Genomic DNA, 24,507 nt, shown 5'->3' with positions numbered 1-24,507 from the left:
ATCAATGAAATAGATTAGGTAATCAACACATGGCAGTTAATATTCATAACAACTTAGTGTTTGATAAATCTGCAGGTCCAAGCTTTTGAGGAAATAACTATTTCACAAAAACTTCTAGGAAAACTGGAAAATAGTATGGCAGAGATTAGGTATGGACCAACATCTCATACCATACACTAGGATACAGTCAAAATGGATACTTGATCTAGAAATAAAGGGTAACACCATAAACAAATCAGGAGAACATGGAAAAGTTTATCTGCCAGACTCATGTATGAGGGAAGAATTTATGTCCAAAATAACCCCATAGAGGACATTATAAAAAATGAAATAGATAATTTTGATTACATTAAATTTAAAAGGCTTTGTACTAATAAAACCAATGCAACAAAGATTAGAAGGGAAACAACAAATTTGGAAACAAAATTTTATAGCAAATGCCTCTGACAAAAGCCTCATTTCTTAACTTCATTCAGGTTCAAATAGAGAATTTCATCAAATTTATAAGAATATAAAGCATTCCCCAACTGAAAAATGGTCAAAGGATATGAACAGGCAATTCTCAGGTTAAAACTATCCATAGTCATATGAAAAGTGGCCCATATCACTATTGATCAGAAAAATGCAAATTAAAGTAAATCTGAGATACTACCTTACACCTATCAGATTGGCTAACATAACCAAAAAGGGAAATGATATAGGTTGGAAGGGAAATTGGGACTCTTAATACACTGTTGTGATTGTTAATCCGTTTTTTCTAGTTCCTCCAGAAATCTCCGAACTAGTCTCTTTCCTGGGTGCACACAGTCCAGGACAAATATTCAGGCATGCTTTCTTTGTCTTCCTTAACTTTTATATTCTTTCTCTCATTTCCAAATATTTTAACATGGCTAAAGGAATGGGAATATCTTTTATAGCAATGAAATTAACTCATTTAAGTGTAAAGAATTACTGTGTTTAATTGGTTTTGTTGATGTTTTCTGTTAATCTTTTTTCATTAAATTTTAATTTTTCTAGATTACATATCAATACAATTTTTAATATTTGTTTTCTGACATTTTGTAATCCTTGTTCTTTTCCTTTCCCTCTTCCAAAGAAGACAGTAATATAACATAAGTTGTACATATATTATCATATAACACATATTTCCATGTTTGTCATGTGAAGCAAGACACATATTGCATACACTAGAGAAAAATTCATGGAGAAAATTAAACTGAAGAATGGTATGTTTCAATCTGCATTCAGACACTATCTGTTCCTTCTATGGCAGCCTTTTTCATCATGAATCTCTTGGAATTGTCCTCGATTCTTGCCTTATTGATAATAGTTAAGTCATTTATAGTTATCATACATTTTTGTTGTTACTGTGTATAACTTAGTTCTCCTGGTTCTACTCATTTCACTTTGCATCACTTCACGTTAGTTCAAGTTTCTTTGTGGTCATCTTTATCATTTCTTATGGCACAATAATATTTCTTTACAAGTATATACTACAACTGGTTCAGCCTTTCCTCAACTGAAGGATATCCTTTCAATTTCCAGTTTTTTGGCACCACAAAAAGAGTTGCTATAGGGGGCAGCTGGGTAGCTCAGTGGATTGAGAGCTAGCCCTAGAGACGGGAGGTCCTAGGTTCAAATCTGACCTCAGACACTTCCCAGCTGTGTGACCCTGGGCAAGTCACTTGACCCCCATTGCCTAGCCCTTACCACTCTTCTGCCTTGGAGCCAATACACAGTATTGACTCCAAGACGGAAGGTAAGGGTTTAAAAAAAAAAAAAAGAGTTGCTATAAATATGTTCTTTTACCTATCTTTAATCTCTTTGGAATATGAACCTAGTAGTGGTCAAAAGGCATGAACAGTTTTATGGCCCTTTGGTCATGGTTCCAGATTACTCTCCAGAATGTTGAATCGGTTTACAGCTTCACCAATAGTGTATAAATGACCCAATTTTTCCACATCCCCTCCAACATTTATCATATTCCTTTTTGGTCATGTTGGTCATTCTGATAGATGTGGGATTTAATTTGTTGTTTTAATTTGCAATTTCTCCAACAGTGATTTGGAGTATTTTTATGATTAAAAATAGTTTTAATTTTTTCATCTGAGAACTGCCTATTCATTTCCTTTCATCTTTTGTCAATTGGGGGAATGCTTTGTATTCTTATACATTTGACTTGGTACTCTAAATATCTGAGAAATGAAGCCTTTATCAAAAAGGCTTGCTATAGTTTGTTGTTTACTTTTTAATCTTGGTTGCATTGATTTTATTTGTGCAGGAACTTTTTAATTTAATGTAGTCAAAGTTATTAATTTTACATCTCATAATGTCATAATTCTACATCAGATTTTGACCTAAGTACTTCCCTTATCCATAGTTCTATTTTGTGCTCCCCTTTATGGTGTCACCCTTTATGTTTCAATCATGTATCCATTTTGACTTTACTTTGGTATATGAGGTGAGGTGTTGGTCTATGACTAATTTCTGTCATTGTTTTCCTGTTTTCCTAGCAGTTTTTGTCAAATAGTGAGTTCTTCTTCCAAAAGTTTGGATCTTTGAGTTTTTCAAATGGTAGATAACTATGATCATTTATCATTGCATGTTGAATGCCTTATCTATTCCATTGGTCCTCCATTCTATTTCTTAGCCAGTTCCAGATTGTTTTGATAGTTGTTGCTTTATAGTATAGTTTTGAGATCTGATACAGCTAGGATACCTTACCTCAAATTTTTATTAATTCCCTTGATATTCTAGGTCTTTTGTTCTTCTAGATGAATTTTGTTATATTTTTCTAGCTCTATGAAATAATTTTGATTGGTATGGCACTGAATAAGTAAGTTAGTTTATGAAGAATTATTTCTTTATATTGACCTAGCTTACCCATATGCAATGAACATTTTTTCCATTTGTTTAGATCTGACTTTATTTGTGTGACAAGTGTTTTTTTTCACTGTTATCTTTTAATAAAACATTTTATATCTGGGTTTAATAAAGAACATGCAAAACTTCACTGGGTCAGGACTTAATGATACTCATCAAATGATGAGCTACGGTCTGCTTTTGGCCATGTGTCTTAGCACTGAAAGGACATGGAACTTTGGAAATACACAGAAAACTCTGAGGAGTCCCTGGGTCTTCCCCATACCTTAAGACAGCAATAAGATGAAAAATGTCACTTAAAAAGGAGAAATAGCTTTGGCCTGAATCTCTTCTTCCAACTTTTCTCATGTAGCAAATTGTATTCCTCGACATTAAATTTCCTGTTTAGGGGAAAGAAGGTTGAGTGGTGCTCTTTCCCCCACACCACAAAACTATTTCCATGTAAATTATGGACTCAAGTAGGAGACCTTGTGCTTGAGTTCCTGGCTGTTTTTCTCATGTTTCCTTTTCTTTCTAGCTGACCAAATAACTTTGAAAACATTTTTATTGGCAACAAATTAGGAAAAATTGTTTATAACAAAAACCTCTGACAAAAATCTAATTTCTCAAATTTATAAGGAACTAAGTCAATTGTACAAAAAAATTAAACCATTCCCCAATTGACAAATGGTCAAGGGACAAGAAGAGGCAATTTTCAGCTAAAGAAATCATAACTATCAATAAACACATGAAAAAACGTTCTAAATCTCTTATAATCAGAGAAATGCAAATCAAAACAACTCTGAGGTACCACCTCACACCTAGCAGATTGGCTAACATGACAGCAAAAGAAAGTAATAAATGTTGGAGGGGATGTGGCAAAATTGGGATATTAATGCATTGGTGGTGGAGTTGTGAATTGATCCAATCATTCTGGAAGGCAATTTGGAACTATGCCCAAAGAGCACTAAAACACTGCTTACCCTTTGATCACAGCACTGCTGGGTTTATATCCCAAAGAGATAACAAGGAAAAAGATCTGTACAAGAATATTTATAGCTGTGCTCTTTGTGGTGACAAAAAATTGGAAAATGAGGGGATGCCCTTCAATTGGGGAATGGCTGAACAAATTGTGGTATCTGTTGGTGATGGAATACTATTGTGCTCAAAGAAAAAATGAACTGGAGGAATTCCATGTGAACTGGAATGACTTCTAGGAATTGATGCAGAGTGAGAGGAGCAGAACCACAAGAATATTGTACACAGAGACTGATAACACTGTGGTACAATTGAATGTAACAGACTTCTCTACTAGCAGCAATGCAATGATCCAGGACATTTCTGAAGGACTTATGAGAAAGAACACTATCCACATTCAGAAGAAAATCTGTGGGAGTAGAAACACAGAAGAAAAACAACTGCTTGATCACATGGGTTGATGGGGATATGATTGGGAATGCAGACTCTAAACTATCACCCTAGTGCAAATATCAATAATATGGAAATAGGTCTTGGCCAAAGACACGCGTAAAACCCAGTGGAATTGTGCATTGGATATGGGAGGGAGTTGGGAGAAGGGGAGGGAAAGAACATAATTTTTGTAATCCAGGAAAAATGCTCTAAATAAATCAATTAAATAAAAATTTTTAAAAGAAATAAAAACTCTCAATAATCACATGAAAAGAGTATTCTAAATATCTCATAATTTGAGAAATGCAAATCAAAACAATGCTGAGGTACCACTTCACACCTAGCATATTGGCTAATATGACAGTAAAGGAAAATAATAAATGTTGGAGGGGGTTGTAGCAAAATTAGGAAAGTAATGCATTGCTGGTGAAGTTGTGAATTGATCCAACAATTCTGGAAGGCAATTTGGAACTATGCGGAGTGAAATGAACAGAACCAAGAGAACATTATACATAGAAAGTGAAACATTATGGAACAATCCAGTGTAATGGACTTTACTAATATAAGGCAATCCCAAGGGACTTATGAGAAAGAATGCTATCCACATCAAGAGAAAGAACTGTGGGAGTAGAAGCACAGAAGAAAAACAAGTGATTTATCATTTGTTTATATGGATATATGATTTGGGGTTTTGGTTCTGAAGGATTGCTCTATCGCAAAAATGAATAATATGGAAATAGGTACAGGTGATAACATTTGTATAACCCAGTGGAAATGCTTGTTGGATCTGGGAAAGGGGAGGGAAGAGTAGAGAAAAATAAAATAAAATATGTAAACAAGGAAAAATATTTTTAAAACTAAAAAAAATTAAATTAAAATAAAAAAATAAAATAAAATCTTTATCATTCATTTATTTTGAATTCCAAATTCTCACCCTCCCTCCAATAATTCTCCCATCCACTAAGATGTTGATACCTATTATATATGTGAAGTTATGGCAAACATTTCTATATTAGCCACTTGCCAAAAATAAAAATAAAAACAAAGAAAATATAAATGATATATTTCAATCAATCCTTTGGAATTGTCTTTGATCACTGTATTGATCAGACAAACTAAATATTTCACAGGTGATCATTATTACAATGTTGTTATTACGATGTACAATGTTCTGTTTCTGCTCATTTCACTTTGCATCAATTCAAATATCTTTCCCTGTTTTTCTGAGATTATACCCATAATCATTTTTTATGGCACAAAAGTATTCCAAACTCAATTTTGCTCAACCATTCCCCAATTAATAGAAATCTCCATTTCCAATTCTTTGGTACTCCAAAAAGAAGCACTTTAATATTTTTGCACATAAAGGTTCTTTTCCTTTTCCTTTGATTTCTATGGGTTGCAGATCTAGTAGCGATATTAATAGGTCAAAGGAGATCCACAATCTTATAGCTGTATAAGTGGAATTTTGAACCCTTGGATTGCATCCCCTAGAAGTCCTTCAGTATTTCCCAGAATTCCTCTCTTCTCTCAACCACATTGTCTGGTCACATTTGTATTTTAAGTTTGCTGTAACTCCTCCCTCTCTCTCTTCTCTCATGACTGGAGCTGAATTAGGCAGATTTTACTCTAGCTTTTTAATTTCAAGTTATTATTAATAAAACTTTAAAAATATAATACTTAGTTATTGTATATTAATTTAAAGACCCACTTAGCCCTCTGGGTATGGTTCAAAATTGTTCCCCAGAAGGACAACCATTTTGGAAAGCAATTTGGAGTTATGCATTTAAAGTGACTAAAATGGCCATACTTTTTGAACCAGAAACTCCATTACTGGAGTTTCCTAAGATGCAATTGACAAGAAGAAAGTTCCCATATATGTTATAATATTTAAAGTAACACTTTTTTTGACAGTAAAGAATTTGAAATAAAGTACATGTTCATCAACTGGGGAATGGCTAAACAACTTGCAATGTGTGTGATGAATTCAGAGAAGCATAGAAAAATGTATATGAACTGATACAGAGTGAAGTAAGTAGAGTCAAGAAAACAATATACATAATAACTACAACAATGTAAATGGAAAGAACTACCAAAACAATAAAAAGTAAATGTAACAAAATCATAAAGATTGAAGTGAGGTAAACTAAGTCATTGACCAGAAAACCTGTTTTTTTCCCTGGGGAAGTAGAAATCGGAAATGAGCTTTCCTGTGAAGGTCAGTCAGCTCAGAATCAAAACAACATAAAAATCAGGATCTGTGAGAAAGTAACTCCCTTAGTGCAGCCAGCCAGGATAAAATATACAATGGAAGGTCCTGTACCCCATGCCATTGACCAATATAGCTTCTAGACGATAAGGGTTGCTTGCTCCATCAAGGCTATGTCTTATAATGAACATTGTTTGCTTTGTATCTTACACCCTATAAAAACTGCATTGTAACTTCAGTCCAGTGCAACTTTCATCATGAAGGTTTGCCCTGGTCAGTAATAAAAAAAATATTGGTTCCATTAATTTGAACTTCTGGGTGTCCAGACTCACTTTATGAAGTGCACCATTTCAAGATCAAACAAGACTCAAATGAAGAGATATGAGAAAACACCTCCAACTTACTCCTTTATGGTGGTAAGATGTCCACAAGTATTACACATTTAATATTGGAGAGTTTTTCAATGCGTTCTTCAGTTGTGCTATTGAGTTTTTTCCTCTCTAAAAAATATTTTTTGTCATATGGGAAGGCCTCTATGGTAGGTGGATATAAACTGATACTTGGGATAATTATGGTGATGTAATAAACAGAAAATATAAATAAAAACATAAAAACTCCAAAGTATTAACAATAAAGAAGAGGAGCTAGAGGAACCTGAAGGCAACAACAAACATTTCATGGGAAACTTGATCATCTCATATTGCAATGTTCATGATGAATATGTTTGGAAAAAAGAAAAGAATCGAACTGAAACATATTAAATCAACACTAATATTTGATGACTTTCATGCAAAAAAAATGGGCTTAAGATAGGACAGACACACACACACAAAAGTGTGTTGGAAAACATGGCTTGGGGCAAGAAATAACAGAGATCAGAAGCTTTACTAATATAGAAACTTTACCCAAATTCTTCATGGAAAAAGCTTTGAGGTGCTAGAGGCATACAGTAGCAGTCCCCAAAATGAAATTGATTATATTTTAATAGTCAGGAAATAAATTAGTTACTAATGTGGGAGTAACTGCCAAATTGGTAATGTACAGTCATCAATTAAAAAAAAAGTCTTAATGTACAATTAGGGCCAGCTGACCTATTTACTCAAATTTCATACCAAAAAAATGAAAAATGGATAAAAGAAGAGACATAAATTGTTACTATTTCCTAAGGAAATTTAACCAACAGTAATCAAACACCACAAAGGAAAAAAAGAGATTAGAAACCAACTTTGCCAGGAAAACTTTATTTCCTTGCCAGGCAAAGAGATACAGCATCCAGCAACAGATGGTTTTACATTCATTTGCAAAATCTTATAGAAAAGGATAGTGGAAAATTATGTGTCCTACTGACTCATGAAACATTGAAAAGCAATGCATTAATTAAAAAAAAAACAATGGCATGACGTTTATAGAAAGCTTGGCAAAAGATCCAGTTAAGCATTTTAAGGGGAAACTGGAAGAAGGACAACAAATGAAAAAGATCAGTCAATAAACTTCTGATTAAGATGGTTACATGAAATCTTAGTACCCTCACCTAGTCCACGAAATCCAGAAGTCTATGGGCATGGAAAGGGGTCTCTGCCAAAAAATCTAGCCCAAGCAAAGGTATACAAGCCATAAATCTACCAGCAATGCTCAAAGATGTTCAAAGGGTACTTAAAACATAGCACTCTGGTACCCAAGAGAAAGAAGACTGGAATGCTCAGATGAGGAAGGTCTAGAATGGCTGGAAACCTAAAAAACTCTAACTACTCAGACTTCAGACCAGGAATAAGTAACACTCAGGTTGGGATGCCCTGGGGATACTGGAAATTCATAAAACTTGACCTGAGATACTCAAGAAGGTCCTGAAGATTGTAACCTAAATGATCAAGGGAGTCTGAAATCTACCAGAGCTCCTCACAGATAAAACCCAATAAAAGGAACTCAGGAAATCGATAAAAAACAAAGAGGGCCAAACTACTCCATCCAAGAACACAGGAAGAATGCAAAGCCTAGCCCTAAAGCCAAGTCCCAAACCAGGAATTGGGGCTGGAAATGAGTAAACAGAAGAAGACACAAAAAGCAATGAAGAAATATTATGGATTCAGTGATACTGAAGACACAAGTCTAGAAATTAGTTAATTCACAACCAAAACCAGAGCCTTGAAAAAAATGGCCTTGGCTGCAAGAACCCCAGGAGTATCTGAAAGAAATTAAATAAAAGATAGAAAATAAAATTGTAAGTGAAATAAGAGCTCTAGTATAAAAAATGGAAAGGAGAATAAACATCTTAGAACAGAAGATGAAAAAATTTACTTAAGTAAAGGAACTCCTGAAAATTAGAAATGAACCAAACAGAAATCAATGGCTCCAGGAGACAATAAGAATCATTAGAGCAAAACTAAAAGTTTGAAAAAAATCCCAAGAAGGGGTAGAAACCAAGATGACAGAGAAGATTCAATTGACCCATCTGATCTCTACCAAATTACCTTCTAAACAACTGATATAATGCCTCAAAAGGAATTCTAGAAAAGCATAACTCACAAAGAGATGGGGTAAAGTAATTTTTCAGACCTAAACAATTTAGGACTGCATGAAAGATTGATTACACAAGGGTGGAAGTGGAAAACAAAGTAGCACACCAAGGCATGCCTGGAGGAAACTAAGTCAGCTACAAAGGCTTCCTGAACTCTCAGCCACTTATGGTAAAGAGGGATGTGAATCTAAGAGTTTGGTGACATAGTAAATAATATCTGAGGGGATTTAAGTGTCACAGTAGATAATGTCAGGGGCCTAAGATCAGGAAGACCTGAGTTCAAATAAGGCCTCAATTATTTACTAGCTATTTGACCTTGGGGAAGCACTTCTCTTTGCATCAATTTCTTCATCTGTTAAAAGAAGGATAATGATAGCACCTACTTTCCAGGGTCATTGTGAGGTTAAAATGAAATAATATTTATAAAGCATTTAGCACAGTGCCTGGAACATAGCAGTTACCTTATAAATGCTCACTAATATTATTATTATCACTACAGAAAAGTGCTCCAAATATATAACAAGAGCCATTCTCAATAGCTAAATGGACAAAAAATATGAACAGACAATTCTCCAAGGAAGAAATCCAAACTATCAGCAGCTATGTTAAAAAAAAAAAGTCCAAATCACAAATTACTGAAATAGGAGAATTGCCAACTAAAAAACTCTGAGTTTCTATCTCATATCTATTAGACTGATAGATTACCCAAAAAGAGAAATGACAATTAATGGAGGGGAAATGGGAGGATTAATGTTCTATTAGTGGGACAGTGAATTTGTCTAGTCATTTATAATTACACCTAAAAAGTATGCAAAAAAGTGTCATTAAATCCTTTCAATCAATAATAACATTACTTGGCATATTCTCCAAATGGTTCAGATACAAGAACATTTATAGTAAAACATTTGATAACAAAGAACTAGGATTAAAGGAGTGCTCATCAAAAGGGGAAAGAACAAGCAAATTTTTATATATGAATGGAATAGAATATTATTGTGCTATAAGAAATGATGAAAGGGATGGGTCAGAGGAACATGGAAATAGTTTCAAAGCACTATAGAAATGTTAGACATTTTCATTAAATAAAATTTGCCACTTGTTAAGCTTGTATTACCCCATCAATATTCTAATTCTCTTGTTTCCTAGTTATTCCCCACTTGCTCAATCATATCTGTTTAAAAGAGAATATTAGTTTATCTTGAATCCAACACTGAGTCCCATAGAAACTTTAAAAAGAGGGGGAGCTGGAATTTAGTATGACAACTTTTTTGGTCAATTTTAATTAAATTTATGCCTGACTCATGAGTTAGGTTGGTTCTGATGTGTATTAAGTTCTTGGAAAGTGAGCCAGTGCTTATTTTTATTGCTGTTTCGTAATGGTCAGACTAAATCTAAAACTTTGTGGTAAATTAGCTGAGGCAGAGTTGTTTTACACATACAAAAAAGGAAGGAAATAACATTTATTTTGCAATAAAGAGTTTTCTAAGACATTTAAAGCTCTAAATGTGGGGAGGGAGAAGGGAGACAGAGATATAAGACATGGGGAAGGAGCTATGTTCAAGAAAATGTTAGCAGCAAAGAAAAGCTGCTTCCATTGATCAAGTATGAGGATAGAAATCAATTACTGAACAAGTAGACAATTGAAGTGAATAATGGGGTATGGAGCTTGGGCTTTAAAAAGATAGTTTCAAATTTCATCGAAGATACTAGAGGCTACACGACACTGACAAATCATTTAAATTTTCTGAGTCTTAGTTTATCTGTAAAAAGGGGGACTGGCTTCTATAGTCCCTTCCAGTTATGAAACTATAATCTTATTGTTAAGTAACTGCTATTTGCGTACTAGAAACAAGATTAAAAAAAAAACAAAAACATGTGTCCTACTTGGTAATGCTGACTCATCTCTTATGTCTCTATTTCATCCTCCACTCACTCCTTTCATTATTCTAAAAGCACAGGTTCAAACTATGTCACTCCGATGCTCAAATGTTTCAATGGCTCTCTGTGGCTTCGAGAATCAAATATAACTTCTCTGTTTGGAAAACAAAGCACTTTTAAGTTCCCAAGTGCAGGAACCAGATTAAAATGTAACAAAATAAATAAAATTACAACATGGATATATTAATTTGTAGTTTTCTAAGTCAATATGCAACCAAAAGGGATCCCCTTCTATTTGAATTTGACACATTTTTTAGAGCCAACCTGATCTATTTACTGTTCCCAGTATACAACATAACATTTCCCAACTATGTACTTCTGTGCACAGGCTAATCCCTCCTCATGGCTAGATGTTCTCACCCCCCTTTTTTTTCCCTCTCCCTTTTAAAGAATCATTTAAATGCAACCTCCTGAGGTTTTTCCTGATTCTCCTATTTGTTACTGTTCAATCTGCTACTAGCTATTACTCTTTGTGCAAAGTTCTTTTTACTATACCACCTTTTGCAACATTCAGGCAATGAACTTCTCCCACTCCCCTAACAAATTCAGCAACTTTATATGTTATTTTTCAGTGTAAATGTTGTTTCACACCAATTATTATCTAAGTTCCTTGAAGGCAAGGATGGTTTTGTGTTTGTCTTTATGATTCTAGCACCTAATAGGATGCCTGTAACTTAGGTGATATATGTTTATTGAATTATCAAGGATGCATGGTCATATAAAAAGAACAAGGGATCATTGATGGCCAGGTCAAATGTTGCATTGGCATATATGAAATAATAAAAGCAGTAGAAGGCTTCTACCTAGGATATTGGATTGATCCTCTAAGATTTATGGAATCTTTCATGGACAAAAACTGCAAAGAATGAGAATGTATCATTTGCCACCTACAAGGATACAGTGAGTAACCATATCTAGGATTTAGACATATATTAGATGCCTACTATATTCAAGGCACTAGAAAAAACAGTCAGAAATAGTTCCTTCCTCTTATGAGCCTACATTTAATTGGGTAGACTTAAACATACACAATTTAACAAATATAAACTATATACTAAGTGATTCCAAGGGAGAAACTGCTAATAACTGATAGGCTCAAGATTAAGGCTACAGAGTAAGTGATATCTAACTTTAGAAAACTAGAGATTCTATCAGGAGGTACCATTTGTACCTTAAAGGTACAGGATAGAATGTCCCATGTGGGGAAAAGCCAGCAGGCCAGTTTAACTGGAATAAAGAGCACACAAAGATGGAAATTATGAAATAAAACTATTAAGTTGGGTGGGGGTGGAAGGAATCCAGATAATGCCAGGCTGGAGATCTTTTATTTTATCCTAGAGGTAAAAAATAAGTCATTGAAGGTTTTTGAGGAAGCTGAGAAGCACATGACATGGTGTTAAAAGTATTTTAATTCAGGACAGCTAAAGCAAGGTTATTTTGTGGGGGTAACTGGAGATTTAAAGCACCCAATTCCTCAATTGCATACTGCTTTTCCTTGGGGGAAAAAAAATCTCCCTTCCTACACCTAAATGTCATCAGCTTTCAGCCACCTACTGAGATCAAAGAAACCAGTTTGGCTAGCTTTTCCACATGTGGCTATGGTTTTGACAAGCTACCTTTAAAAGTTCTCCAATATCATTGGTGAAATGGTTCTATAAACAGCCACCTCAAAAGTGAAAAATGACTAAAACTGTGTGTGGCTTATAATTATGTGGGTTTTTTTTTTAGTCATCTATGACTGAAGTAAAGATTTTACTCTTAAGTAACTATCCAAGATATAGATGAAAGAAGAGGTGATTTTTCTGGTACTTGGAGTAAGCATGTCATGGATTTTTTTTTCTTTTTAAACCTTTATCTTATCACTAAGTATCAATTCTAAGACATAAGAACATTAAAGGCTAGACAATTGGAGTAAGTGACTTGCCCAGGGTCACACAGCTAGCAGGTATCTCAGGTAATATTTGAAATCAGGCCCTCCTGACTTCAGGCCTGGAGCTTTATTCACTGTGTTACCTACCTGCCTCTGTAGTTGGTTTTTTCTTAAGAGATGAAGACCTGAGTTCTAGTCCCGTGACCCTCTCTAGGCTTCCTGGTCCTTTGTCTGAGCTGGATGGTTTCAAAGGTCCCTCCTAGTTGGGAGTCACTAGGTCTCACATGCTTTAGGTGAGACCGGTGACCTCCTCCAGCACTTCGGATAGGGTGATGCCTCTACCCACGAGGTTGGCTTAGGGCCTATGGACAGGTCATGGAGTTTGACAGTTGGCCACTTGACCCTTGGGGCTTTGGACTGTCCGGGAGCCTCAAGACTGAGCAGACAAAATGAGGTGAGGGGGGGCTGTCAGGTGACACATTTAACTAGCCCCTTCAAAGCCCAATTTGACCTTGCCCTTCAGGGAAGATCACCCCTCCCACCTCCTTAATTGATGGAACAAAATGGCTTCAAGTCCTTTAGGACTGCGGCAAAGCACGGGCACGTGACACCGCACTGCGGCAGCCTCAGCCTAGCCGCGTCTGATTGGCCAGCGGTTACGTAATATCACCGCTGAGGCGAGAGGAGATGGGCAGAGGCCGTTTTGGTGACGCACGCACGCCCTCGCACGCACGGGGGAGGGAGGCCGGACTACTTACCCCGAGCTGCCGTAGCTGCTAGCTTTTTCTGCGGTAGTTGTGGCGACGGTGGCGGCGGCGGTAGCTGCGGCGACCACTGCTGCGGTGACGTTCTGGAAGCAGCCGCGGAGGAAGAGGAGAGCGCTGGCCGCAGGTAAAATAGAAGAGGAATGGTGGCTTCTGAGGGGGCCCTTGTTGTCTCCGCCTCCGCTGCCCCTGCAGCTAGAGAAATGGGGCTGACAGGCCCGGGAAAGGTGGGGGAGGGGTCTAGGAAGTGTAGGCTCACGACCCCCACTAATCCCCTGCAGGCTTCCAAGGTCAAGGGCTAACGGGAAATCGGAAGGGATTTGGAGAGGCCGAGGGATAAGGTTGGTGTACTTAAAACTCCTGAGCTCCGACTGGAAAGACCACCCTCATCCTGCCACTCCTCCCCCCTTCATTTCACTTTCTCTTCTTTGTCCTTTCAAACCTTAGACCCTTTCTCTCCCTCCCCCACCTCCTTCAGCCTAAGGAAACCGAGATGGCTTCATAGGGAAAGTAACAAGGCAAACAAATTAATTTCCATACTATATGCACCCCCCCTTCTCTTCCTGCAAATCCCCAAATCACCAGAGAGAGGGATACAGAGAAATGATGCTCTTCTTGACAGGTGCATCTTGGATTGTGAGGGAGACACCCCTTTGGCACCTCCCTTCGTTCTCATCCCTTCCATCCCCCCACTCAAGACTCTTCTTCGAGTCTGGTTGACTGACTGAATTGGGAAAGGATCGATCTGCGGTAGCCAGTACTTGTCAAAACTGGAGGGAGGGAGGCTCAGGGACTCCAATTCCTCGGGTAAGCCCAACCCCTCTCTGAGTTGGTGAGGAAGATATTTTTTACCTCTGTGTGTGTTTAGAAGTTGCAGAACCCAAGACCCTTTAGAGTGTATAGGGAAGGGAGTAGTCAAGGAGAGGAAACAAAATGACCAATAACCAGCTCTCCATAGAGAGTTTAGGTGTTGAAATTCTGAGGAGCGAGGCATTGGACATTGAGGTCATGAAGGTGCTTAAATGGGAAAGTCAGAATGAAGTCACAGAAATAGGTGGTAGAGTGACACATATGAAGAACTTTGTTGAGAACTCTTGCAGAAATTCTGTATGTCGATATTTCAGGCTGTCTCCAACATCAAAATGACAAAAAGGTTCCTTCACTCAAAATACCTGTAAATTTTTTTTGTGAAAAGCTCTTTAAGGATGTTCTCATGGCTTCTCTAAGAGAGTATATGTCCCTTCAGTTGTACTAATAATATAAAATGAGGACGTAATCATGAGATTTTAAAATATAACATTAGGCTGAAGTATCCAACCACTGTGGCTATGGTTTAAAATCCCCTATAGTAGGGGATTTTAAAAATAGACATTTCAGGACCACTGATAGCTCCAATTGTCTTTAATACCTCTCAATGGAAGCCTGCATAAAAATGAAACCTTTGTTGAACTGTGATCTTTTGACAGATGGCAGAATATATTTCAGTCTGCAAAATGAAATAAAAAATAACTTTAGACTGCTTCATTGGAAGGTGTGGAGAACTTGAATCATTTTTATTAACTGGTCTGCTCCTATTTAGGTGTGGCTCTTGGACAAGATTCTCCTTGACATGAAAGATTGCAGGTTTTTTGTTGTTGTTTTTTAGTTAAGTTGTTTAAGCACAAGACCTCTCTCTCTCTCTCTCTCTCTCTCTCTCTGTCTCTCTCTCTCTCTCTCTCTCTCTCTTTCTCTCTCTCTCTCTTTCTCTTTCTCTCTCATGTGCTTCTGAGAGTGTAGATGACAATTTTCTTTTTTTCTTAAGGTTTTAGGAAATAGGACCTTTAACCTCTACTTTAACAAAACCATTGTTTTTGAAAGCACAAGGATCTCTTTTAATCTAGATAGGCATTATTAGCAAAGTATAAGAAAAAAACTACCAATTCCTTTTGGAATGAAGATGTCTAACTGTTTTGGTTACAATCTAGTTGAAATGAGATGTGGATAACTGTGACACTGTATGACTGAGTGTGTAATATTTATATCAGAGTACTTAAAAGAAGAATTTGTAGAGGTAGTATTCAATAGCTCTCAACTAGTATCCTTAAGCTAGATGTGTCCCTCCAATGTTTTCTTATGTTAGTCACAAGACTTTGCCATTTGATCCTATATTGGCAACAAAGGAAGTGTCTTTCACACAGTGCAGGTTTCCATAACTGTCTCTGTTCCTTCTTTTCTGACTTTCCAAACAGGATGTAAAAACAGATGTTATAACATACTTGTCATCTTTGAAGAGGAGCAAATAGGACTAAACAATAGTAGTTGTGCTGGGCTAGTTTGCATTCCTTGCCATCATAATTTCCAGAGCCATGCTCTATTTTTCTGTTTCAGATCAACAAAACCCAGTTACTTAATTGCTGAAACTTCCCTGCCAACATGGGGGAGCTTTTCCGCAGTGAAGAGATGACGCTGGCACAGCTTTTCCTACAATCTGAAGCTGCTTATTGTTGTGTCAGTGAATTAGGAGAACTTGGGAAAGTTCAGTTTCGGGATGTAAGTACCTCTGGGTTTACTGTCTGTTTATTGAAAACCTTTATTCAGTGAATCAGATCTTAGAGTTAGAAATAAGGGATTATTTAATCCAAACATGTAATTTTGAAGATGATGGTAAGATGGCTTATTATTGTTGTGTAGTACCTATGTAGGGTCTTTCTAGCACTCAGTAAATTGTTCTATTAAATGCTTATGTGCCAGTGTGCTAAGTGTTGAGGTTTTGAAGACAAAAAATGAAAAAAATCACTACTCTCAAGGAACTTACCTTCTTTTGCGGGAAGAATATATGTATATGCATATAGTTTGCACGTATATATTTATGTGTATATGTGTGTATACATAATAACTATATGCATCCTAAATTAATCAAAGATAGCGAAGAAGAACACTAGTTGGGATCAGGAAAGGCTTTATGAAGAACGTAATATTCAAACTTCATCTTGAAGGAAATGAATTCTGTGAGGCCTAGGTGAAAAGGGACTTCATTTTAGGTAAGGAGGACAGCCAGGACAAGTTGCAGAGATGGGTGATGGAGTACTATAGGTAAAGAACAGAGAAAGACCTAGGCTGAAACCACCCTGGAGTGTAGGAAGGAGAATCCTTATAATAATTATTAATTATATAATACTTATAATAATCCTATAATGAGGCTGGAAAAGTAGATTGGTTTTAGGTTGTAAAAGGCTTTTTAAGTTAAACAGAGCAGGGCAGCTAGGTGACTCAATGGTTTGAGAGCCAGGCCTAGAGATGGGAAGTCCTGGGTTCAAATGTAGCTTCAGATACTTCCTAGCTGTGTGACCTTGGGCAAATTACCTAACTCCCATTGCCCAGCCCTTACTGCTCTTCTCTCTTAAAACCTATTTACAATATTGATTCTAAGATGGAAGTAAGGGGTTAAAAAAAAAAGTCAAACAGAAGAATTTACATTTGATCCTAGAGGCAATAGGAAATGCCTGGAATTTGAGCAAGAAAATAACATGGTCAGATCCACACTTTAAAAAAATAACTTTTGTATCTGTATGTCTAGAGGATGGATTAAGGAGGAAAATGGCTTGAGAGATTAGGAGGCTTTTGCAGTAGTCCACTTGGGAGGTAATGTGACCCTGAAATAGGGTATCAACCATGTGAGTGGTCAGATGCAAAAGATATTGCAGAGGTAAAAAATGGCAAGACTTGTCAATGGGACATGTGTAATAAAGGAAAATGAGGAATCAACGATAATGCTATAGTTATCAACCAGAGCTATTGGGAGGTAGGGGTGGTTGTGACAGACCAGAATGGTACGAAGAGGATGAAGATATGAGTTCTGTTTCTGACTTGTTGAGTTTGATGTCTCTGTGTAATATCCCATTTGAAATGTCCTCTAGGCAGTTGGTAATATGGGGTTGGATCTCAGAAGAGAAGCTGGATATGTAGATGTTGGAGTGATCTGCTTAGGGATAATAATTAAACCATGGATGGGGTAATGGACCACATGAGAAAATATAAAGAAGAAGGCCCAAGACAGAGGTTAAAGATATATCTACAGTTAGCGGACATGATTTGGATGATAATCAAGCAAGTGATTGACAAGGAGTGGTTAGATAGGAAAATCAGGAGTGATTCATGTCATGAAATCTCAGAGAGGAGCAAATATCCATGAGGGAGAGTGTAAACAGTATCAGTACAGCAGTGAACTAATGAAAAAGTCACAGGTGCTAGTAATTAAAGAGTCACACAGGCACTAGCAGTTCCAAAGAATTCTGTTACCAGTCCCAGTAAATCAAGATAATGTAGGTTTCTTATTGACAGGGTCTGCCCTCAGTAAAAGCCACATATAAATAACATGGAAAATAGGCAGTGCTTGATATTTCTTATATCTAAAACATGTTGGACAGCTTTCCAAAACTTGGCCATCTCACAAACTACTTTAGGTGGTTCAGATGGAAATAATATAACTAGAAACCTAGACAATATCAACACCTAAAGTTTGGGTAGGAAATGGGAGCCAGTGTGATGAGAGTTTTTTAATTTCTTCCAATTGAATGGAATTGGGGGTTTTTTTGGAAGAAAAACTATCACATGGAAAGTGACTGATAGTCTACATGGATAGCATCAAGGAATAAAATTTGATATTCTAGATTATGATTTAGAATTCTAAAATATGGCTTCTTGGCTAGAGAACAAGGAGTATTATTTGGCAGATTTGTTGACTTTACCAAGAGGGTTTTAAACTGAAGGTTTTTTATTTGTCTGTTTTAAAAACCCTTACCTTCTATCTTAGAATCAATATCGTGTATTGGTTTCAAGGAGGAAAAGTGGTAAGGACTAGGCAGGAGTGGTTAATTGACTTGCCCAGGGTCACACAACTAGGAAGTGTCCGAGGTCAGATTTTAATTCAGGACCTCCCATCTTTAGGCCTGACTCTTAATCCACTGAACTGTCTAGCTTCCCCTGGTAAATTGAAGTTTGAGAGAATGGGAGAAAAAATATTTGGATAAAACTGTAAAAGTGTATGCTGTGTTGAACAATTGTGACAGAGGAGGAAGAATATGAAATGCCAGTAATTATAAGAAAATAATGGCAGGAAAGAGAATCAGGAACAATACTGATAGCTTCAAGTTATCTGTAAACCAATGCATTAGAGGTCAGCTTGAAATTTAAAATCAAGGAGGTAGCAGACTAGACCTCACAAAACAGTGAGATCCTCAACTCTATAAGTCTTCAACATGTCAATGATAATGTAAAGAAAAATCTTGATTGTAATGGGAGTTTAAACCAAATGATCTCTCAGGTCCCTTCTAACTAGAAGATTCTGTGACCCTTTAGGTACTTAGAAAAGCACTTTTCCTTTGTTTTAGTGTAATGCTCAGTTCTTTTGTCATATTCAAACCTTTTTCTTCATTATCTACCTAAACTCTAAGTCAATGATTTTTTTGCACTATGCCTACAAAGTTGAAAAGGGGCTGAAAAGTAAAAAAAAAGATGCTACTACTACCTATAAATATCTATCCACATGCTTGATAGGTTTCCCCATGAACATTTGTAGTTTTTTTTTTTTCAAGAAAATTGCCCAGTATTAAGGTTGCAGTTTATGGTTGTGAAACAGAATGAATTTAGCTGATCCATATAGGGTTGATATTAGCTTCATTTAAAGTAAAATTTAACTATTTCTCTACCTGACACTGACTCTTAACAGGATATTAAGCCACAATTTTTTTTCTTCATTCATACAAGACTTTTTCATTTCAATTTTGGATCTGAAGCAGCTAGCCAGAGAGGTCATATGTAAATAAATATTATTGAGCACCTTCTATGTTAGGAGCACTATAGTAGGTATCAGGGAAGGATATAAGAGAAATTAGATGGCAGTTCTCAAGAGCAAAAAATCTGCCTCCAAAAGTTTACAATCTATTCTACATTAACATACAAGAGTAATCAAAGTGAGATAAAGTTGATCATGGCAGACTTTAAGCTATGAGCAGTCTTCCATACTCTACCTAAGCCAAATGACTAATAAATAAATAATCCAGTAACTTTTTCCCACTCCTCATTCTTCTTGACCTGCCAACAGTATTTAATAAAATCTTTCTTAACTTATGAGTAGCATTTGAAAATTCTATTTGGTTTTCACAATAGGAAGCTTTCTTTCCCATTCTCTGGCTATTATTTCTCCTTTCCCAATCTGAATGGAAACTTTCCCCAGGTTCTATCATTTTCCTACACATTCCCTTGTGGTTTTATTGACTCTTGGGACTTCAGCTATCTTCTATCTATAGTTGACTCCCAAATTCCATTTTTACATTTTTGTCTGATGGACATTTTTATTTGGATGTCTGACTGCTAACTTAATTCACTCAAACTCAGCCTATCTAAAACTGAACTCATTCCCTTCTCAAACAAGTTCATAATTCTTACTTCTGTAAGAGATGCTAACAATACTACCATTTTCCCAGTTATCCAGGTTCAAAACTGCTGAGCCATTTTCAGTTCTCCCTTCTCTGGGATTTCTGTACCTGTCATCATCATCCCTGGTCCTATGGAATCTTCCTTCCTTCCTTCCTAAGAACTTTTTTTAAATTAAAAAAATTTTTTTTACCAATTACATGTAATAACAAATTTCCACATAAGTTTTCCAATGTGACATGATCACACTTATCTCCCTTCTTCTTTTCCCCCTCCCAGAGCTGGCAAGCAATTTGATCTGGGTTATATGTGTATTAACATACAGAACATATTTCCATATTGTTCATTTTTAAAATTAAATCTAAAAAAAGTTTTTTGCCAATTACATGTAATAATAAATTTCCATGTAAGTTTTCTGATCCAAATTGCCTCCCTTTCTCCCCTGTTCTGGTGCTGGCAAGCAATTCACTCTGGGTTATACATGTATTATCATGCAAAACATATTTCCATATTGTTCATTTTTGTAAGTGAATAATAATATGAAACCCAAACCCCAAAAACATAAACCCAAGTAAACAGGTGAAACATTACCATGCTTTGATCTGGATTCTGACTCCAATAGTTCTTTCTCTGGAGGTAAATTCTTTTGTTATAAGTCCCTGAGAATTGTCCTGAATCATTGTATTCCTCATAGTAGCTCAGTTTGTCACAGTTAATCATTCCACCATATTGCCATTACTCTGTACAATGTTTTCTTTTTCTTTTTTTAAAACCTTTACCTTCCGTATTAGAGCCAATACTGTGTATTGGCTCCAAGGCAGAGTGGTAAGGGCTAGGCAATGGGGGTCAAGTGACTTGCCCAGGATCATACAGCTGGGAAGTGTCTGAAGCCAGATTTTAACCTAGGATCTCCCGTCTCTAGGCCTGGCTCTCAATCCACTGAGCTACCCAGCTGCCCCCTGTACAATGTTTTCTTGATTCTGCTTGTTTCACTTTGTATCAGTTCATGTGGGTCTTTCCAGCTCTTTCTAAAGTCATCCTGTTCTTTTTCCTTGCAGCACAATAGTATTTCATCACCATCATATTCCACAATTTGTTGAGCCATTTCCCAGTTGATGGACATCCTTTCAATTTCCAATTCTTTTCTAACACAAAAAGAGTAGCTATAAATATTTTTGTCCTTCCCCCCTTTTAAAAATCTCTTTGGGATACAGACCTAGTATTACTGGATGAAAAGGTATACATTGGTTTATAGCCCTTTGTACATAGTTTCAAATTGTTGGATCAAAAAGAGTTGGATCAGTTCACAACTCCACCAGCAAAGCATTAGTGTCTCAATTTTACCACATCCCCTCCAACATTTATCACTTTACTGGCATGTTGGCTAATCTGATAGGTAATCAGAGTTGTTTTTAATTTGTATTTCTCTAATCAAAAGAGATATAGAACATTTTTTCATATGATTATTGGTGACTGATTTATTCATCTGAAAACGTTATTCATATCCTTTGACCATTTGTCAATTGGGAAATGATTTGTATTCTTATAAATTTGACTTTATATATTTGAGAAATTAGACCTTTATTGGAGAAATTTGTTATACATTTTTTCTTAATTTGTTGTTTCCATTCTAATTTTGGTTACATTGGCTTTATTTGTACAAAAACTTTTAAATTTAATATAGTCAAAATGACTCATTTTACATCTTGTGATATTCTTTATCTCTTGTTTGGTCATAAATTCTTCTCTACTACATAGATCTGGCAGGTAGACTATTCCGTGTTCCCCTAATTTACTTATATCACCTTTTATATCCAAATCATATACCCATTTTGATCTTATCTTTGTATATTTTGTGAGACCTTGATCTATACCTAATTTTTGCCATATTGTTTTCCAATTTTCCCAGCAGTTTTTGTCATATAGTGAGTTCTTATCCCAAAATCTGGGATCTTTATCAAACACCAGATTGCTGAGGTCATTTACCCCAATCTATTCCACCCTTCTGTTTCTTAGCCAGTACCAGATTGTTTTGATGATTACTGCTTTATGCAATTTAAGATCTGGCACTGCTATGCCACCATCCTTCACTTTAAAAAAAAAAATTAATTCCCTTGATATTCTTGATCTTTTGTTCTTCCAGATGAATTTGTTATTATTTTTTCTAGTTCTATAAAATAGTTTTTTGGTAGTTTTATTGGTCTGGCTTCCTAACAGTTCTTAAGACAGAAGGGTAAGGGCTAAGCAATAGGGTTAAGTGACTTACTCAAGGTCACTCAGCTAGATGTGTCTGAGACCAGATTTGCATCTGGGTCCTGCTGACTCCAGGCCTAGTGCTCTATCCACTGAACTATGTAGCTTTCCCCTTCTTATTCTTTCAGAATCACAACTTCATTTCCATTTTCACTATTCAACTCTCCTCTGGGTGACTGTAATAGTTTCTTTACTGATCTATCTACCTTCAGTCTCTTCCCTTAATAATTTATTCTTAATATTTCTACAGTACTGCTTTGATCATGTAGCTCCCTTGTACATCTAAGTTTTGAGTGACTCTCCTTTGCCTACCAAAAGAAGAACTTCCATTCAAAGTCCTTGACAATCTAGCTCCAATATCAAGCCATTATTTTCAACTATACCCTTCTATGTATCTCATTGTTCAACTAAATCAGAATATTTGTTCTTCTGTGACAGAGGATGGCACACTTCCTTATCTAGATCTTATTTTTTTTCTTCTCAATACAAAGAATATCCTCATTCCTCTTCCCCCATCCCATCTTTACCTGTCAAAATCCTGCACTGGGGGGCAGCTGGGTGGCTCAGTGGATTGAGAGCCAGACCTAGAAACTCCCATCCTAGATTCAAATCTGGCCTCAGACACTTCCCAGCTGTGTGGCCCTGAGCAAGTCACTTGACCCCCATTGCCTAACTCTTACCACTTTTTGCCTTGGAACCAATACCTATTATTGATTCCAAGACAGATGGTAAGGGTTTAAAAAGAAAATCCTACATAGTCTCATAGAATCAACTAGCCAATAACTTTTTACATGAAGCATTCCCTGATAACTATACCTAAGGGAGATCTTGTCTTTTTTACACTTGGCATTTCCTTTGTATCATTACTTTAAAAAAAAGTTTTTTATTAATATCTTTTTACATCAGATTTTCCTCTTTACACCCCCTTTTTCTCCCTCTGAATTTTAGATTTACTTCACCCTGCTTAGTCTTTAGAATTTTAGAAACCAGGAATGTATACACTCCCACTTAAGGATTAAGTGTGGGGGAGGAAGCTCTATGACCCTCATGTGCTAGCAAGTGACAAATCAGAAAGAACTGACTGGCCCCCTGGGCTGTCCAAAGCCAAGTTTAAGCCACCATTGGTACATGTGAGACACAGGAAGTGATGTAAAGAACTGTCTGTATATTTTGTGTCACTTCCTGTGAGAGGACTTTGGGCCTTGGAACTTGAGGAGAGTGAGACCTGAAACTGTTTCCCTTTGATGACCACGTGGTAAGTGTTAAGGCTGACTCCCCTTTTCCTTGGCTCTGTCTGGAGGCACTAACCACCAAGGAGGCCCCTCATCTTGGAGGAGGCCTCATGGCTGGAAGCTGAGCTAGATTTAATCTTCTGGGAAGGCCCCTTGGCTGAGGCCTCTGAGCTCCCCCTGGCTCAGACCAGGCCAGAGCAGATCTTCTTCCCTTTCTCTCTCTCTCCCTTATTCTTAATTTCTTCCTTCTTTTGTAAATAAACCACCATAAATTTTCATTCTGACTTGAGTATTTCATTGGGATTTAGAATTTAAATCCCTGGTGACCACTAAAAATATATATTCAGTCTCAGCCCTAAAATTTACCCTTAGTACCTCCCAGAGAGCCATCCTTCATCATAAAGATTAAAAAAAAAAGGAAGAGGGGAAAAAACAAGACAAAACTGTTTCATGCAGCAAAAACATCTGTTATATACAGTCTGCATTGATAAAATCCCTCTACCTCTGCAAAGGAGCAAGCAGGGATATTTTATATTTTTTCCTTGATCCCAAGTTTGTATATAATACTTTCAAAACATTCAGTTTCAGTTGTTTTGTAATGGTTATTCTTTCCATGTGTATTTTTAAAAAAATACTTATGTCTTTCTTAGAATTGATACTAAGTATTGGTTCCAAGGCAGAAGAGTGGTAAGGGCTAGACAACTGGGGTTAAATGACTTGCCCAGGATCACACAGCTAGGCAATATCTGAGTCCAGATTTTAACTTAGACCCTCCCATCTCCAGGTCAGGCTCCCTGTCTCCTGAGCCACCTAGCTCTCCCTCTATGTGTATTACTGCATTCATCATGCATATTTTTCTGGCTTTAATTACCGGTATTTCTTCCATGTTGTGGAGGTATGAGGGGGATTTAGGGGCACAGCACTTCTGCAATATGGAAAATCCATGTAAAATTTTTTGGCTCTCCCTTCATACTGGATATCTGAGGTGGAATCTTTGAGTTGATTTTATTTGCGTTTTTCTCCTTATTAGTGATTTGGCA

The 24,507-nt window shown here is 36.6% G+C and overlaps 1 protein-coding gene and 1 long non-coding RNA gene across 14 annotated transcripts in view; one reads left to right on the top strand and one right to left on the bottom strand.

Moving 5' to 3' along the window:
* The window catches only part of LOC103100386 (uncharacterized), a 67,178-nt gene extending 53,691 nt beyond the window's left edge, over positions 1 to 13,487 (bottom strand). For both annotated transcript variants that reach the window (XR_008916361.1, XR_462050.3), the window contains exon 1: positions 12,952 to 13,487. This is a non-coding gene — a long non-coding RNA (uncharacterized LOC103100386). The remainder of the gene's footprint in view (positions 1 to 12,951) is intronic.
* ATP6V0A1 (ATPase H+ transporting V0 subunit a1) overlaps positions 13,475 to 24,507 on the top strand; it is an 89,149-nt gene continuing 78,116 nt past the window's right edge. For 4 of the 12 annotated variants that reach the window (XM_056816733.1, XM_003340310.3, XM_007482177.3 and 1 more), the window contains exons 1-2: positions 13,478 to 13,695; positions 15,936 to 16,097. In XM_056816733.1, coding sequence (XP_056672711.1) covers positions 15,981 to 16,097 — 117 coding nt within the window. In that variant the 5' untranslated portion in view covers positions 13,478 to 13,695; positions 15,936 to 15,980. Of the gene's footprint in view, positions 13,696 to 14,190; positions 14,376 to 15,935; positions 16,098 to 24,507 lie in introns of those variants that run through there. The other 8 variants (XM_056816734.1, XM_001363576.3, XM_001363489.3 and 5 more) reach the window with 5 other exon arrangements.

The sequence above is a fragment of the Monodelphis domestica genome, chromosome 2 (genome assembly GCF_027887165.1).
Source record: "Monodelphis domestica isolate mMonDom1 chromosome 2, mMonDom1.pri, whole genome shotgun sequence".
Classification (NCBI taxonomy): Eukaryota; Metazoa; Chordata; class Mammalia; order Didelphimorphia; family Didelphidae; genus Monodelphis; species Monodelphis domestica.
Note: the sequence above shows the minus strand (reverse complement) of the source record. Positions and strands in the feature narration are given on the sequence as shown.